The sequence below is a fragment of the Cupressus sempervirens genome, chromosome 3 (genome assembly GCF_028749045.1).
Source record: "Cupressus sempervirens isolate cs-2001-9-10 chromosome 3, ASM2874904v1, whole genome shotgun sequence".
In the NCBI taxonomy this organism is placed as follows: Eukaryota; Viridiplantae; Streptophyta; class Pinopsida; order Cupressales; family Cupressaceae; genus Cupressus; species Cupressus sempervirens.
The window spans coordinates 823,149,923-823,170,080 of record NC_143120.1 but is presented as its reverse complement, the minus strand read 5'-3'; the positions used below and the strand labels follow the sequence as shown (position 1 = coordinate 823,170,080).

General features: G+C 34.8%; 1 protein-coding gene across 2 annotated transcripts in view; it reads left to right on the top strand.

Annotated features, from left to right (window-relative positions):
* Positions 1–20,158, top strand: part of LOC149569312 (RAD3-like DNA-binding helicase protein) — a 266,529-nt gene that overhangs the window by 189,179 nt on the left and 57,192 nt on the right. For both annotated transcript variants that reach the window (XM_089822038.1, XM_089822037.1), the window contains exon 24: positions 8,066–8,211. In XM_089822038.1, coding sequence (XP_089678164.1) covers positions 8,066–8,211 — 146 coding nt within the window. The remainder of the gene's footprint in view (positions 1–8,065; positions 8,212–20,158) is intronic.

Below are 20,158 nucleotides of genomic sequence, written 5' to 3'. Positions count from 1 at the left end.
CCGATTACGATAACACATATAAGTGCGGCGCCATATAATATAATTATCCCACAAATTGAGGCCCTGAAGTAAGGATCAATGGCTTTTGCTGGGGACATATGCCCCTTGTGGGCAATATGAGCATCTTAGTTTTCTCTTGAAGCAGACCTACAAAAACATAACAAAAACAACAATTAATCCATATAATAATATCAATGAAATTTCAAATAAATATGAAAAAGAAAATGCACAAAGGAAAGAAAATTCCCTGAATTTGATTTTATTGGAAGAATGACTTCAAATATTGCCCATAGATGGGATAATCCAATGTGTGTCCATCCGTATCTTGCAAAAAATAAGAGTGATGTCCTTCATTTTCTAAGATAATGAATGTTCCTAACCACAAAGCTTCAAATTTACTATGCTTATCCTTATCTTGATCCTTAGCGTTCTATTTTAAAACCCAGTCACCTATTTTAAAGGATTTGTTTTGAGTCTTTTTATCATGGAGAAACTTTACTTGCTTTTGCTTGTTGATATTTTGTTCTTGTGTGCACCTCCTATCCTCATCAAGCTCAACTAGTGCATTAAACCTCTCCTCCATAAAATCAATATCTTCTAGTTGTTCTTTATTCATAAATTTATATACTGGCAATAAATTATGGAGAGGAAGTGTTGCCTCCTTACCGTAAACTAGGTTGAAAGGAGAGAAGCCAGTGATTATTTAACTATAATTCTATCAACGCATAGCACCAAGTTGAATTTAGAATCCCAGGAACGCTTATTCTTATCCAACATCCTTCTAATAATCTTCAAGCTATTCTTGTTGCTGGATTTGGCTTGTCTATTTCCCTGGGCATGATAGGGAGATGAATAAGACACAATTATGCCATACTTCCTGTAAAAATCAGAAAATTCATTAGATCGAAAACACATACCATTGTCGGCAATAATTTATCATGGAATCCCAAACCTGGTTAAGATATTCTGTGAGAAACTTGATCACGACTTTGCTTGCGGATTGCTAGGTGGGTATGGCTGCCACCCATTTGTTAAAGTAATCAGTTGCCACTAAGATCTAGCTATGACCACCACTTGACTTATTGCTAATCTCTGCTATGAAATTGATCCCCGACATTTGAAAAGGCTCCTCTGCTTGCAAGATTCTTAGGGGGAGGGCATCGTCGTATTTTAACTTGCTAGGAAACTTTTGGCAAGCTTCACAGTTTCTTACATATGCATGGTGATCCTTAAAGAGTTGTGGCCAATAATACCCCACGTGTAAGATTTTATGTGCTGTAGTCTTTGTTGAAAAATGACTGCTGCAAACGCGTTTGTGCATTTCTTTGAGAATACCTTCAGATTGATACATGTCTAAGCATAAAAGTAAAACTCCATCTTGATTTTTCCAATATAAGTCACCTTCAATTTGAATCAAGTTAACTATAATTAAAGTCATTTCATAATCATCACAACGACTAACCACCATTACCACAAATTTTTTTTTTTATAACTAGAAAAATTAATAAATATTCATTTTAGTTAAATTGTAACGAACAATTAACAAATCATCTTCACATGAATCAAAACGATCAACCCTAATTTCCATTTCACATGATCATAACATTCAATAGTTTTAACTATTCAACTGTCATTCATATGAAATATATAACGGCTATATGATTATTTTAAATGGACAAAAATTTGGTATGTAACACAACATTCACAGGTTCAAAATTCTTTAACTTTTGGAACAAACAAGAATGACATAGCCAATAAATCAGTAAGAAAAGAGACGTGAACAAACTGATTTAAGAGGGGTTGAAGGCATCTAGATTTGGAGTGAAATTATGAAATCATAGGCAAGGAAAGGTCTTCAACAATGAAATAGGGCAACTCTAAAATTGGAACCAACAGTGTCATACTCCTAAGGTTGTCTATGGAGGTGTATAGCTAGAGTGCATAAAATGTAGAACCCAAGGGTGGGTGTAGATATATTTTGTGATCCGCTTTCCATCTTCCACAAGTGGAGTAAGTTAATCAAGTCTTCCTATGTCCTCCAAAAGAATGTCATGGACACGTCCTCCACAAGGTGTCCAAAAAATAGTGGGGTGCCTTTCTGTGAGTATTCACATTACCTTTGGCGATTTGCACCACATTCTCTATTTCCACCTCCATGATAGTGTTCTCCAATAGTAATGCCAATGTTCGTGTATTTTTCACCTTATTGGAGGCATCAACCAATTTCAAGAACACCACATTGTCCTTCCAAGCAACCAAAAATAAAATAATGGTGCAACTTTTTCCATCTGTCCACCCATAAAAAAGAATGGTCGAGCCAAATTTGTTCCACTCTTTTGTTTGCTCATCCACCACTTGTTTTACCCTATCATCTGTACGTGTGAGCAACCTACAAGAGCAAAGTGAAATTAAGTATTTGTACACAATTTTGATGTAATAAATAAGAAAGGCAATTGAAATTATAAAATGAAACCAAGTTGGACTATTTACTAACCTCCCACCCAAATCCTTGTGAGAAGAGGCCTTGTAGCCTTTTCTTGGAATTATAATTGTGGTCGCCAAATGAAGCCAATAAGGATTGTATGCCACATTCAATGGTATGTTGTTGAAATACCTAAAATCAATGGGAATAATGCTTGTTTTCTCATGTGCCTCTTCATGCCATCTAGGCTCCATGTGTGTTCCTATGCACAAAATAATTGGCTATAGATTATGTCTATGATGGTGGTTCATCAACATGCACTCTCCTAGAGGAAGTAGATGCAGAAGCGGTATAACTAAGAGGGGGTTCTTACTTTTCAGATATGTAGGTCAAAACGAGAGCCTACTATGTTTTGAAGTGCCACTTTTTTGTCTTTAATGTCAATTGAAGTACCTTGAGATTCAACTATGGCTGCCCTCATAACTAATCTTGCTGTCTTCCTTTGCAATTTTTCAATTGCAATTATGACTTTAACAAATCCTTTTATCTCTATGTGCTTTTATCACATTTTCTAGTATCATGCTTGTCAATGTTTGCAAGATGGTATTTGGTTCGGTTTATGCCTCCATGAATTACTTTCTCACATTTAATGCAAATCAATTACCCATGCTCCGATCATTTATAGGCATACATTGATGTCTTATCTCTAGCACGTTTAGGACAAGTGCTTATAAATCTAGATGGGCATGGTTCTAGTGGCCATTCATGAGCATTTGCGATATTGATTAAATGGTTAAATGTTGACCTACACAGAGAAAGTAAATAGGCAAAATATTCTAGTTAAACAATTAAGCAACCTATCTAGATTCATTTCAGTATTTTTAGAAATCATTCAAAGTTTAAAAAATAAAATGCAACTAGAGTTTGATTTTTTTAAAAACTAGAGATTCTTGCAAAAATTTAGTGAAAGATTCAACAAAACTTGTAAATCTTGTTCTAATGATTCAATAACATTTCTAACTACCTAGGAATGATTTTGTATTCAACTAGATGCAACAAAAACAATATTCACCTTTGCAGATTAGTTGAATGATTTGTCTCGCTTCATAGAATGATTGAGCAATTTGCTTCTTTTGTGCAATTATATTACATATGCTAATTTAACTACTAGAGTTGTTGATCTTGTGTTCTTACACCAATATATTTGATGAATTGATGGAGTGTTGTGTGGAGGATGCTTCCAACAATGGTCAATAGTTGTCGTCCAAGGATCTTTGATACAAGAAGATATGTATCTGATTTGTAATATCCAATAGGATCACAATCATATGCAAGCACCTTTGATTGGTTATATTACGTTCCATATATCTTAAGGAAGAGAGAATCCTAATGGTTTAGTTTGAGATAAGTGTAATGTTCTCCACTTGGAGGCTGAATAATGTACATTACTATGCATCTAAATTGAACATATTTTAAGAATCCATGAATAACTCTTAATGAATTTAACAATTATCATATTTAAGCCTAGTTCCTTTCTCTCTCTCAAGTGTGCCAACCTTAAGGAGGATGGGAGTTTCCATGTTGTAGTGCACTTGACACCAATCTACAGGTAGGATTCCTCTAGTGTTACCCCAGAACTGGGGTATGCTAGAACGAGTTTTCGGAACGTGGGGAAAATGGCCCTCATTTTCAGGACGACTGGGGGATGGTGGCAAGGGGAGGACGGGGTAGGGAGGGGTGTTTTATAGTATACACATAGAACTTGAAATGCTAGTTATGAAATGCTAGAACTTGAAATGCTAGTTATGAATGGAAAATATATTTATATAACTTTAAAAAATTATAATTGTCATTATATTTATTATATAATAATGAACAGACATGTCCCATGGAGGGACTTCCTGGCCCATTCTCAATATAAACACATGAGATCATTACTTTTGGAAAACACATACATTATAGGCAGTGCTATTACATTTGCAGCGATCAAAAAATAATCTCTCTCTCTCTCTCTCTCTCTCTATATATATATATATATATATAATTCTAATTATTTGTATTATCGTTATTTTCTATATATATATGTATAATTTTGCAATTCACTGAGTCACCGCTGATTATTCACTGCTGCATTTAAGGATGGGACAATATGACTCATACCATTGAAGGAGCATCACATTTCATAATAATTAATAATATTGACTGCAACTTATATTAGTTCCTTTGACCATTCTCATATTTTTATTAATCATTCCCTTCATTGTGATGTATGAATCATTAACTACTACCGTGCTTCATCCTCTAATAACATCCACTGATCATTATTATTATAATAAAACTTAATATTAATCGTGTCGTATATATTGGATTTACTTCGATTAATCTGCATAACTTAATCGATCAGGTCTAAATATCATATTTTTTCACCTGTAGTACCCTGACTTGTTACTTTATTATAATAACTATAATAACATTATTATTATATATTTATTCTAACCAACTTACTACCCTTGTGCCATGATGCCCAGGAGAAATGAGTAAAGTTGTTTTTAAGAATAACTTAATGTTACTAATAAGGGAGCTTAATTGTCAATAGTGACATGTTGTGATGGTTAAGTTGTTGAGTTATTATCCTTGCCATCAAGGTTCAAATCTAATCGGGATGAGGTCCCCCATTTGTGGCCTCACTGGTTCATACCTCCAGGTTAAAGCGTTTATCCCCCTTTGAGAAAAAAGAAAAAAGAAGAAAAAGAGTGAGCCTAATTGGGTTGGGAGAGACAAGGAAAACTAAAAAAATTAATTATAAAAAAAATGCAAAGCAACCCTAAAAATGAATTAGTGTTTGCGGCCGATAAAGCAACATGTTGAAGCCCATTTTCATCATTCATGATTTCTATCATTTATTCTCAGAATTGGTTGGAGCTCTGATTTCAGAGTCTACAACCGATTTGATCCCTCAATAATGGAATCTTTTGAGGCCAGTTGGATATTCCCCCAGCCTATCCGCAGGTTGTGAATTCATTTCAAATCATCTTGATGAAGCAACTTGGACTACATTGGAATTGTGAGGTGATTGGAATAAGCAGATCGGACTGCAATAGTTTATGTTATTGGTTCAGAAGGGCAGATCAGTGTGGGAATTGAGTTAATTAATTTGCAAAATTAGCCTAGGCAGGTTAGACATCACCAGGAGAGGCTGGCATCAACATCTAGAGAGGAATTTTGGCATGTTTCAGACAGCGTTCGATCAAATTCAATACAGTTTGCTTCAAATTGGTGGTTGGGAATTGTATTTGCAGATTTGTTTGTAGTTTCCAGCTAGCTGTACTCTCTAAGTTGAGCCGTATATTTTCTATGCTAGCAGTACAGGCTTTTCTAACAGAAGACACCATTAAATGGATGATAAAATTTTAGCAGATCTATCTTGATTGACACCCAGATTGTCAGTTCCAGCAAGTAGGTCAAAACTGGAGATAGAAATTCATCAACATTCATTCTTTTCAATAAATTCCTAGTACAGATTCTTGTAATGCGCATTTAGTATGAATCAGAAATCAGATGGTTTTAGACCACTGTAATTTGATTTGAAGTTGTTATTTTAGTTTAATCAAATTGTTCATTGCATCTCATTCTATTAAAAAAATCCAAACCTTGGAAAATACCAAAAGCACACAAAAGAAATCAGAATAAAAGAAAACAACAAACAAATTGTATTCACTAGTCAAAGATAAATTTCTAAACAAAGTTCAGCATTTTCAATACACAGCCCCAGTTGGCATTTTCCTTCTAACTATTCTAGCATTAATTACAAAATTTCTAGGATTTACTGTTTTCAGTTTCCTTATTTCTTACTAACTACAAGAAATAAGATAGTGACCTGGAACGTCATATCCTGGTTAACATGTTTCTTGTTTGTAAACTGTATATGTTACATGCTTACAATTTTTTCAGGCAGCCAATTTTTGTTTTGCATGCATAACTGTGAGATTGAAAAGTGTCATAGATATTTAATTGCTTATATTGGATTAAGGGTTCATTTTACCAAGGTCACCGGGAGACGGGGAGACTTTGAGGTCTCCGGTACTGGTATTGGTACCGGTACGGCAATTTTTCAAATAGGAGACGGGGGTACTTGGAGACGGCAATTTTTTTTTTTTTTTTTTAAATAAATTTTTAATAGTTTAAACTTAAAGAGTCTAATACTAAAAGTAAATACAAAATTTCAAAATTTCAAGATAGTAATACCGTAAGACTAAAAGACTAAAGTAAATAATAAAGTAATAATACTAGTGTTGTCACATCAAAAATTAAAATAGATTCATAGAGTCAAACTGTCAAAGATTATAATAATAATAAGCGGTCAGATACAGAAGTACATTACTGAAATAGATTTTAAAACCTGACAAATTGGCATTGCTACAAAAAATTTGTGAAAATTATTGAATTATTCAACATCAATGCATGCATAGAGACACACTTAGGACTTCTATTTTCTAACTAAGAGTTAGGATTGCTTAGTTTAAAAGGGAGTAAATCATTTTGTAATAGTGTTTTTTTTCCAGTTACACAGATTCAACTAACAAAGATTCCTATATTGGTACTAGGATATTGCCAACAGCAGATAAACAGGTACGAATAACAAATACGACTTATACATCAAACTGAAACATGATATCCTCTTGAAAAAACAGAAATATGGGACCAAATACATTCATGTTAACATACATAAAACCTCTAGTCTATCACTGTTATCGCTGAGTCTTTATCAGCAAATAGATGCTTGGTTTTCATGAGGAATAATACTATTATCAAGCATTTGCATATCAGATTTCTGTAACATACGTAATACTATCTTCTAATGCACTAACAACAGTTTTTGCACCCTAATTCCTCAGCCACATAAATTTATGTGATTTGGGATCTTTACTGCAATCCTGTACAGCTTCCAATATGTTGTCTTAGACTTGTATCGTGTTCCTGTAGGTCACGTACATCACCAAGCAGTTGTTACAAAATTCATATAGTACCTTAGATTTTTGCATTAAAAACATTTAAATGAGGGCTAAAATATATAAAATTATTTAATATTATATTTTACATTTATATTTTATCAGGAGACTTCGGGGAGACTTCACTTTTTGGATTAGGAGACGGGGAGACTTCAGGAGACTTCGTCATGAAGTCTCCAACCTTTTTTGAGGTCTCCGGAGACGCGAAAAGTCTCCGAGACGCGTCTCGGTCTCCGAGACGCCACTTTTAGGGGGGAGACGGGTCTCCTGGTAACCATGCATTTTACATTTTCATTATCAGGACTGTCAAGGTAACCAGTTTTCTGTCTATCTTATTGTGGATAACCAATTTTCTGGCTATCTTACTGTGAAGCATATGACTTCTAATAATTATTTCAAAATATGATGCTCCGTGACTTTATCTGAATAACGATTCATTGATGATTTTCTGTACTATTAGAAACATGTTAGTAAACATTGCTTTTTTCTTTCTCAGTGTTATAATATTTATCTGTCGTCTAAAGTAGTTTCATTGTTCAAGCAAAAATCAGATTATAATACTTTAGAAAGATGCATAAGAAGAGGAAGGATTGTATCAAACACATGATTTATGTGATTGCATAAAACATTACAGGTACGGGCAAAGTTAAGTGATCCAGAGTATAGCATTTTTATGGAATGTATGAAGGGTTTGAAGCAAAAGACAACGGTGATGAATAAGGTTTTGGATGTAGTTGCAAATTTGTTTTGTGCACCAGAAAGGATCTTCCTTCTAAAAAGGTTATGTTCAAATGTTTTGCACATTGCTGCTTCCTTCAGTGAAACTAAAATTCCCAATTCAAGAAGCTATCTTCTTAATTGTTTTTCCAATAGTTCTGATGGCTCTTCAGTTGCTTTTTTAGAATAGTAGTTTCAAGTGAAATTGTGTTTTTAAAAATTTGTAAGGAGAATTGTGTTGAAATGCTTAAAGTTCCGAGTTCTACTGGTAAGGAGAATTTAACTTAAATTATGTGTCTCATGATTTATACATTTTCTTTTATTTTCATTCTTTGCAGAAATTTTCTAGACATTACATTTTATTAAACAATTATGCAATTCACATTAGAACTTAATGTGTAGATTTTATTTTGAGAATTCATTATCAGTTTCTCAGTTATCCTTTTAAACTCCAGCATTAGGCAGGTGGCCTGGAAGGAAACACTATCCATCTCATTGTTAACAGTCATAATTAACTAACAAAAAAAATACAGTTTTAGTTTGCCTGGAAGGAAACACTATTCATCCCAGTGTTAACACTCAGTCACAAAAAAGAATAAAAACAAAAGCACTTTTAATGTGACAAGCATAATCACTATACTAGCATCATCACTAAATGGGTAATTTCTTCAACTTTGAATCCAGAAACTATGTAAAAAGGATAATTGCTATCAAAATATAAGCTGAAACACACACTAAAGGATAGACATTCAAGCATGATGATTAAGGGCTGCGTGTTAATGGCAACGCTAAGTAACAAAAAATAAAATAGACAAAATAAAACACTTTTAATATGGCAAGCATAAAACTAGCATCGTCACTAAATGGGTAAGTTCTGCAACCTTAACACAGATAAAATATGTAAAAAGCATGACTTGTATCAAAATATAAACTGAAACACACTCTAAAGGATAGACATTCAAGCATGATGATTGAGAGCTGCCTGAGGTATTTCATTTCCATGTCGCATCATGCACATTGGGTGGTTACTAGTATCTGATGTAATTTATGGACCTTCTCAAACTAGCTCTTCGATCAACAGGTGTAGGAAGAGGCATTTCTGCAATTGTTGGATGCTAGTAACTGTTCCATTGGACTATCTACCCCTACAAAGAATATCATAAATGTTTTGAAACCATAAGGAACTGACATCTTGAAGCCAAACCCTTCATTCTGACTATTTCTGGATCATTCACAAAGATCTGCTAAGTATTTGTGTTCTAATGCTGATAATCACATTCATTTTCACAACTTTACTGGTCTATGAGGCTTTTAATGTGATGACCCCTGCTGGTTCAACCCCAATGCAAACTGGCAACTGATGTTTTTTTTGCATTTTGAAAATATATGTTTTCTTTAATTTTGATGATTATTGGAAAAAAAACAAATATGCTTGCATGGAAATAAAACTGAAACTATTTTTCGAAAATTGAATTGGAAACAATTCTTATTGCTTTGCCAATACATACAATGCAAGGAAATGCATTTATTAATTTCTTGAATCAGAATTGCAGCTAGATAAGAACCTGGATCCCAACGCACAGCCTCGAATTTGATGGAGATCCTCCCAAACATATACAGACCCTTTAAATACTGCAAAGCTTCCAAGTCTGGATAAAATTTGGCACAGCACCCAAGGCATATGAGCGTAAGGTTCCCACAGCAAGGCTGGAAGTCTCATGTGGGAGATATAAACAGTATGGCAATGGAGATACTCTGCAATTACTCTCTTTTTTGACACTCAAGCAATGAAACACCAGCGCAGTGGTGCGGTGGGACAGGGGGATGTTGGGACAAGTTTTTGGTGCAGGTGAAAAAGGGCTTCAATTTTGGGATGGTGGGGGGATGGTGGCAGGGAAGGAGGGTGGCGGGCGGGGGGCTGCATACTATATATATATGTATATAACATAAAATGCTAATTATGAAAATCTTTCAGTATAACACACCAAATACAATATATTTGAAGTTTGTACATAGCAAAATTGCAAAATGAAGAACCATTTAACATTCAACACAGTAAAATATTGATATGATTGATGATTCATATAAATGATCAAATTATTATTCAAATATGAAATAGTGTATTTTATAAAGATGATCATGATTACAAGGACGAGAGTAGCATGATCTAATGAATCATGATGAATATCAAAGTGAGTACAAAGTTCTACACATGTCAAAATCTAAAATCACGTCAAAATGACAAAATGAAAATGTAACAATGGGAGGCCTCTAATGACTAATCATCCCCCAAACCAAAGTCCTAATCACTAAAACTAGTGGATTCAATATCCTTTTCATCAAAGTCTATTAAAAGGAATGATGACTACCCCTGCATCAGCTTCTGATGCAACCTCGTTGTCACCAATTTGAGCTAGATCCTCTAGCTCTACATCCCATTGTGTTGTAGGCTCTTTGTACCCTAATGTCTTGTGATCTATGATACACAAGAGACTGTATACAACAACTAGCTTCTTTGCTCTTTTAGAGTTAAGTCTATATCTCTTAATAGAGTGGGTGAAGTTGGATGAAGACCAATTTCTCTCTGCAGTCGAGGAACTAGAAATCTGAGATAGCAAACAAATGGTCACTATGAGAAAATTAGAAAACAAAAACTCTAAAATTCTAAATTTAAAATCTTGAATAGGTTAAACTTATAAGTTATAAAGATGAAGAACTGCAAACCTAAGAAAGGAATTGGGTGGCTAGTGTGGTGATCTTTGCCCTTTGTGATCCATGACATTTTCACCACAATATGGGATGCTTTGGTGCCATAGTTCTAAGGTCTATTTTTGCCAAATTTGAGTATCTTGGAATATAATGAATTGTAATATAATGTCATGTCTCATAAACATACACAAGAGTAAAATTAATTTTTAAAGTTACTAATATCTGGATACTAATGAATATTAAATTAACAATTACATGTAAGAGTGGCAAATACCATCCACTTTGAGAAAATTTGGGTCGCAATCTCATCATCAAACATCTTACCAATGCATCCAAAGAACTCAATTTTAACCTCATCATCTTGAAATAGTATAAGTCTACCAGGCCTAGGCATGTACCACATACGATTCAATGCATAGGAAGCTATGTGCAAGGGAGCGTTCAGCTTCTCCCACTTGCGGTGAATGATAGGCTGAATGTGCTCAATAATGAATGCTAGATTGGGGTCCCTCTCATGCACAACAATCCTCATCTGGCCAAGCATGAAATGGATGCACTCATAAACCTCTCAAGGGTAAGTGCATCCCATCACCATATTTGATGACCTCAAAAACTTGAGCATTAATGGAGATTTTGTATTTTACATCAGCCCAAAGCTGATCACTCTTCACTGTCTCCTTCACCCTTTGCCCTTGCTCTCTTTTGGACTCAAACTGCCGATTCCATTCCTGTGTCATAACCATGAGTTGCAGTGGCTCTTGCAACTCAAGCATTCTGTCCAAGAGAATGTAATACGAAGCATACCTAGTCTCAATTGGTTTGAGGAACTTCTTCGGGAAGCCCTTGAAGAGTGCATGTGAAGTATGGTGAATGTAGATAAACATCTACACCTCTCTACCATGACTAATCACTTGTCTAATCTAGCCGATTTTCCCCATGTTCTTTAGCGCATTGTTCATGACATGCATAGAACATGGAGTCTGCCAAATATGTGAGATGAAATGGATTCACCAACACATCTGCACAAAATACTTGTGGTTTCTACTACAACATGTCTTGGAATCATGCTCCTAGTCCATTTCCCATCCATCAAACCATATAATCTTCACTTTTAGCTTGACACTAGTGCAAATGTTAATATTGCTTGCTATCTGTGTTTTCCAAAGGATTAATGGCAAGCCACTCAGACTAAGCTATGCTTTGGGAATGGAAATCGCACATCTTCTTTGGTTTGTACATGTTCTCTCTGCCAATCAGGTAGAGTATGCCAATTTTGTGCAGTTTGAACTTGATGGTTATGATGGGCTTCTCAATAGCCATACTATGGTTACAGGAGAACCATGTACTATCACTAATGATTGTTTTCAGTTCAAAGGAGTTTCTGTTCCATGACTTAGGTAAAATGCAACACTAGAAAAGAAATTGAACTATTTCAAGAGAAACGAAGTAATAGTCGAGGTTGAATTACTAAGCAAATTGATGCAATTCAATCTGAATTTCATGAAATACAAGAAATGTGCAAAGAAAAGGTGTTTTCCAAAGATTTAACAGAACTTCAACGAAATCTCGAGTGTTATCTACTTCTCAAGACAAATGCAAATGGAAAATAGATAATACCTCGGGTGCATGCAATTACTTTCTCTTTAGCATATTAGAGCCCGAGATGTGCAAAAGAGAGATTTGCAGATTTATTATCTAAAGGTCTCATCAAGTCCTCATCTTCACCATTTTCCTGTCATGCTATGCATGTTCCAAAAAAGGATGAAAATGGAAATGAAGTACATGAACGAGGTTAGTAGCTAATTACAAGATTTAATATGCTTGCTTATTGGATAATCAATATCCTCTTTCCTCTAAAGAACATATATGACAATGTGTTTCTGGTGCTAACATCTATTTGAAGTTTAATTTGTCAAAGGGTTTCTGGCAAATAAGGCTCAAAGAATCTGATCAGTTTAAGATTGCTTTCTCTCTATTGCAAGGGCTCTATCAATGGACAATTCTCCCATTCGACATCAAGATTGCATTGTCTATCTTTCAGCAAGACATGTACGATTTGTTTTGCCCATATTTCAAATTTTTGATTCCCTACATAGATGATATTTTAGTTTTTTCAAACCTTCCAAAGAGTCATGTTAAGCATTTGAAAATATTCCTTGAAGTATGCTTTCAAAATGGTATCCTATTAAACCCTAACAAATGCCAATTTTGTGTCGAATCTACTATATTTATAGGCACCAAACTCCTTCCCCATGGAAATATGGAATCTCAAAGCCATATCTTATCCCGAATACATAATCTTTCTGTCACCAATGTCAATGAACTCCAAAGATTTTTGGGATTTTTTTTCTACCAAAGTATTGGTTCTGACAGGGCATTACTAAACAAGCTCCTAAACAAGAACCCCTCCACATGGACTAGTGCACATGATGAAGCTATCTAATAGATCCATGCCAAATGTGCAGAACTACCTCTACTTTCTCCACTTGTCTTGAGTCCTAAAATTGTTGAAATCGATGCAAATTGTTCCTCTTAGGGAGCAGTCTTAAAAGAATTTACTTACTGTTGGTTCCCAAAACTGTGGATTGGAAATCCAAGAGCTTGCCACTTCTCTAATAGGACTTCTCAATTAGTTCTGGCCAACGAATGGGAATACTTTTTGATGTCATGAGCCAAGATTAATGTATTTCTTCTTTATCAAACATATGCTGTATTTGTTTAAATTATTAAAATTAATATCTTCAATACATTATCATAATAGCACTGTTGTGGAATTATATCAATCAATAACATACAAATTATAACTTATAGTATTAATGTTGAATTAATGATCACCGAATAAAAATGTTGATCATTCATCGTCATAATTATACTACAAATATATTACTCATTCCAAAATACGCTAATTAAATAAATGCTTTAATAAACTACACATTAACTTTAAAATACATTAACCTTTACCAATACTATAAATTATAAATACTTTCAATTCAATAAAATCAAACAAACCTAAACCTAAACCTAATTAACCACATAACATTCAATAACAATGGAAAAGCATCATATATTGTGGGCACGACTTTTCATCACGTCTACTCAAAGTAATATTAATTAGGGTTAGGTCAAATTCAAAAGGGACATCGAAGAAGAGCAGAAGAGAATAATTAAAAAAAGGATATCTTAAATAGGAAAAGGGAGAAGTGAATAGGGAAGTGCAGAAAACGTTATATACTCCACGTAAAGATCCGTGTATCAACACCAACAAACTTTGCAAGAACGTATTGATAATCTTTGTGCCAACGTATTGACAACTTCGCACCCATCGCAGATAGTCCCCACATCAAGTACAGACGGGTCCTTGCATTGCTAAAGGACTAATATTACTGCCCACGTAAGACACAATCAGGTACGTATGCATATAGAGGCGTTCAATTCTACACTTCAGATATGGATATAGTAAATTAAAAAGCAATTGATGTTAAGTTCTTGTATAAAGGTATCGACATTGAATTATATGTGGAATTCCATTAATAATGATTATACGTTGTGAGTTAGGTTAATTCTTAAATTCGTTCAATTCAATATAGATATGAAATGATTAATGAATTATATAAAGCAATTCGTATGAGTAAAACATTAAAGTGATATTGGTAATGTCGATACATGCTATAAGTAAGTGAATATGTATATATATATGTGTGTGTATATATGTCGATATATATATATGTGTGTGTATATATGTATGTATCTATATCTATATGTGTGTGTGTGTGTGTGTGTGTGTGTGTCTATATATATATATATATATATATTGGATGATATATACATCAGATTGGATATAAATATGACATAAATAATATTGCATCAAAGAATACTGGTATAATATATTAAGATATATTCTTAAAGATTTAAATAATATTAGGAATACATTTCAATTATAGTACATAGAGATCTACTTCTCGTTTGTATTACGAAATCCTAAGATAGGGAGTTGGTGGAGTAATTTCGGGCACATGACGGATATCTTCCACGGAACTGCTTGTAGTCTATTTCATGTGCCCTTTGCACCATAAATCTTCCATCCCAAGATGATCGTAATAAGGAGAGAGAAATATTTCTGTGTACTATATGAAGAAATCTTCCAAATGAATTAAGTAAATTAAATTAAATACTCATCTCCTCAAACATTTTAATAACAATAATGGTCATAGGTTTGCCAAATTTTGATGATTCCCTAGCTTATACCTAAATTTTGTATTTTAGGTCAAAGGGTTAAAAAGGGGTCATCACAAGTGGTATCAGAGCATGATCCTGCCATCCTAAAAATATAGTAAATGAGAAAAGGAGCAAAAATGAGCGAACAATTGTCTAATGAACTTAGGAATGTTATGGAACAGGCAAACCGAACTTTAGCAGAACAAATAGAGAGATCAAACCAAGCACTTCTCCAAGCACTGCAAAACATGGGAAATTCCATAAACAATCTTAAAAACAATAATTCTGGTGGAAGAGACATAAGTTCAAACCACTCAGAAAATAATGGAGCTTCATCATCTTAGGTACCCAAACCCACTTTCTTACCTAGGGAGGGCCCCTCAATGGAAGAAGAGGGACAGACAACCAATAATGCTATTGAGAATGCAAGAGCTTATGCCAGCCTTGAACCAGAAATTAGGGAGCTAGTAACATTTAGAGAATTCTGTGAAGCCAATAGGCAAGAAACCCCTAGGAGAGAAAGAAGACATCAAAATCAAGACTTTAGAAGCAAAGTGAATAAAGTAACACTTCCAAATTTTGATGGATTAGAAAAGTCTATTGCACGCGCTTGGCTACAAAAATTGAACACTTATCTGACCCTTAGTCCGATGACGGAAGAAGACACATCAATTCGCGATTCTTCACCTAGAGGGCACGGCACACGATTGGTGGCACCATGGCCTTGTTACTCAAGGGCATCAAAATGTCACTTCTTACGAAGAATTCTCTCAAAAACTTATTAAGAGATTTGATAGAAGGCATCCCCAAGAGAATTTTAAGAAATTAACTCAACTAAGGCAGCGAGGAACAGTGGAGGATTATATTAAAGAATTCCAAAAGATTTCAGTCCAAGTCACAGGAGTAGATGATGAACGCTCTACCTACTTGTTCATAGAAGGATTAAAAGACTCATTAAAAGGTCTAGTAAGTGCCCTAAAGCCTTCATCCTTAGACAATGCTTTTGAAAGAGCTCTAAGACTAGAGGTCTCAACCACGAATAACAAATCATGGAATAAGCCCAACTCAAAATCTCACAAAAAAGATAAATCATACAAAAGGTTTGTTCCTACAAAGGACTGAGAGGAGTTGAAGAAAAATAATTTATGCTTCAAATGCCAAGAGCCATGGGAGCCAGACCATAATTGCAACCAAAAAAGAAACCCTTGTCGCAATTGCGGTAAAGATCTTGAGGCCAGGACATAAATGTGGGAAGAGAGGCCGCATCCAAAGAACGGAAGAAGATCTTGAGGAAGAAAAGGCAAAATGTGACAAAAGCAATGAAGAAGAGAAAGAAGGAGAAGAATATGGAGCGATAGCCACTATTGCTCAACCCTCTAAGCATCAAGTCTTAAGAATTAGGTGCACTCTTAATAGACAGAAAGTCATTGCACTAGTTGATAGTGGAACATCCCATAATTACATTGATGAAAAACTCATTAACAAAATGAAATTAAAAACTAAAAAGTTCAAGGGATTTACTGCTGTTCAAGCCACAGGATCATTGGTACGATGTACAAAGGTGATTCCACAACAAGAAATCACATTAGGAAGAAAACACAGCATCAGAGAGGACCTGCATATGGTTCCACTAGATTCAGATATAATTTTGGGGGCTCCATGGATATTTTCTTTGGGATGTTTTAAGTTTGACCTTCCCAATTTGAAGAATCATTTTGAGCACAAAGGGGAAGAAATAACATTGGAAGGAATACCTGATGGTTTTGTAAAACTAGTTTCATGCAAAAGAATAGAAAGAATATTATGGCATGGTCAAGGAGAGTGGGTTGCACAATGTTTAGTACTAAACAAATCTACTCCACAAGAATCAACCATCCATATAGATATTGAATCCATCATTAGGAAACATCGAAGAGTGTTTGAAGAAATTCCACTAGGATTACCACCCAAAAGAGGATTTGAACACATTATGGAATTGGAAAAGGATGCTAAACCAATGATTACCACCCCTTATCAACATCCTCAAAAATATAAAGATGAAATTGAAATAGCCATTCAAGAACTCCTAGCAATGGGACATATTCAACCTAGTTCCAGTCCTTTTGCATCACCGGTGGTACTTGTGAAAAAGAAGGATAGGGCAATGAGAATGTGTATAGATTATCGAGCACTAAATAAGAAAACTATTAAAAATCGCTATCCCATTCCTAGGGTGGATGAACTCATAGACGAACTTCATGGAGCAATATATTTTTCTAAGATTGATTTACTTTTGGGATACCACCAAATCAGAATGAGGAAGGAGGATGTTCCCAAGACAGCATTTAGATGTCATTATGGGCATTTCGAGTTTCTAGTTCTACCCTTTGGCCTCACTAATGCCTTGGCCACCTTCCAATCATGCATGAATCCTTATTTTCTTTGACAACCTTCTTATCTTTAGCAAATCATGGTCGGAGCACCTCCAACACATTGAAGAAGTCCTAAGCATATCAGAATCTGAATCCTTATTTGCAAAGGCATCAAAGTGTGAATTTGGGTTAGAAGAAATTCTCTATTTGGGTCATAAAATCAGTGCCAAGGGTTTAAATGTGGATGAAGAAAAAGTTAAAGCAATAAGGCAATGGCCAAAACCCAAAATCCTAACTCAACTTAGGGGATTCTTGGGCTTATGCAGCTACTACAGACAATTTGTGAAGAATTTTTCCAAGTTAGCATCCCCTTTGACAGACTTAACAAAAAAGGGAAATTTTGGATGGAATGAGGCAGCATAGGAAGATTTTGAAGAGTTAAAGGAAAAAATGAGCTCTTGCCCAGTCATAGTTGTTCCAAATTTTACACTACCTTTTGAATTACAGTGTGATGCTTCTGGTGAAGGAATTGGGGCAGTACTACTGCAGAACAAACACCTTATTGCTTTCGAGAGCCGAAAACTTTCAAAGACAGAAAGGCACTACTCAATCTATGATAAGGAAATGTTGGCTATCATGCACGCATTGGACAAATTCAGACAATACCTAGTATGTGGAAGGTTCAATATTAAGACAGACCATAACAACTTAAGGTTCTTCATGAATCAGAAAGACCTTAATGATCGCTAGCAGAAATGGGTAAGTAAAATCCAAGCATATAATTTTGATATTGAGTACGTCAAAGGAACTCATAATGTGGTAGCAGATGCTTTATCTCGGCAAGGCCAATTGAATACAATTACTAGTATCACAAGCGATTGGAAAAATGAAATTGGCAGAATATGCTAAGGATCCAAGAACTAATGAGATCATGGAGGGAAATATACCCAATGATGAATTCAAAATCATTGAAGAACTCATACTATACAGGGGAAGATATTGCTTGTAGCAAATTCTAAGGTAGGAAAAATTATGAAGGAATATCATGACAACCCTCTATCTAGACACATTGGATTCTACAAGACTTACAAGAAGATAAGGGAGAGGTACTGTTGGAAAGGCCAAAAGAAGGACATTATGAAATATGTCCAAGGATGTATGACATGCCAAAAGAATAAGTCTGAACAGAACTACCCAACCGGTTTATTACAACCATTACCCATCCCAAACCAAAAGTGGGAAAGCGTTTCCATTGATTTCATTACAGGATCACCAAAGGTGCAAGAAAGAGATTCCATCCTTGTAGTGGTAGATAGGTTGACTAAATATGCACATTTCTTTCCAATATCCATACATTATAAGGCACCACAAATAGTAGAGTTATTCTTCAAAGAAATTTTTAGGCTACACGGGTTACCAAAGAATATTATTAGTGACAGGGATAGCAAGTTTCTCAGCCTATTTTGGAAAGAACTTTTCTGGTTAGTAGGAACTGAGTTAACTCCCAACACCAGTTATCATCCCCTAACGGATGGACAAACCGAAATTGTTAAAAAATGGATAGAAGGTCATCTCAAAAACTATGTGACAGGACAACAAAATGCATGGATCAAATGATTATACTTAGGAGAATATTGCTATAATAACACCCATCACATGTCAATTGGGATGAGTCCATTTAAAGCATTATATGGATATGAGACCACTACATTTGGAGATTTGATCATTCAAGAGAGCAGGGTACCAGGAGCCAAGGATTTCATCCAACAAAGCATTGATATTATGAAAACTCTCAAGGATAATCTCCACCATGCTCAAAACCAACAGAAGATATATGCTGATCAAAAGCGAGTGGAAAGGTCATTCCAAGTTGGAGATCTGGTATTCTTAAGACTAGAACCCTACAAACAATCTTCACTCAAGGTCAGCAGAGTAGAAAAATTAAAACCACTTTTCTATGGACCATACCGGATCCTAAGAAGGATAGGAGAAGTAGCCTACGAGATAAAATTACCTGAGAATAGCAGGATTCATAATATCTTTCATGTATCCAGACTTAAGAAAGTCCTTGGGAAACATATAAGCCCTTGTGTTGATCTACCACCAGTAGACAATGAAGGAAAGCTCATCTTGGAGCTTGAGATTATTCTTGAAAGGCGTGATAGGAGACTAAGGAACAAGACTATTCCAGAATACTTAGTGAAATGGAAAAATCTTCCCAGGGAAGATGCTACATGGGTGGGAGAAGAAGTCATTTCTCACTCAACATTGCTTGGGAACAAGCAAATTCAGGAAGGGGGGACTGTCATGAGCCAAGATTAATGTATTTCTTTTTTATCAAACATATGCTGTATTTGTTTAAATTATTAAAGTTAATATCTTCAATAAATTATCATAATAGCACTATTGTGGAATTATATCAATTAATAGCATACAAATTAAAACTCATAGTATTAATGTTGAATTAATGACCACTGAATAAAAATGTTGATCATTCATCCTCATAATTATACTACAAATATATTACTCATTCCAAAATACACTAATTAAATAAATGCTATAATAAACTACACATTAACTTTAAAATACATTAACCTTTACCATTACTATAAATTATAAATACTTTCAATTCAATAAAATCAAACAAGCCTAAACGTAAACCTAATTAACCACATAACATTCAATAACAATGGAAAAGCATCATATATTGTGGGCACGACTTTTCATCACGTCTG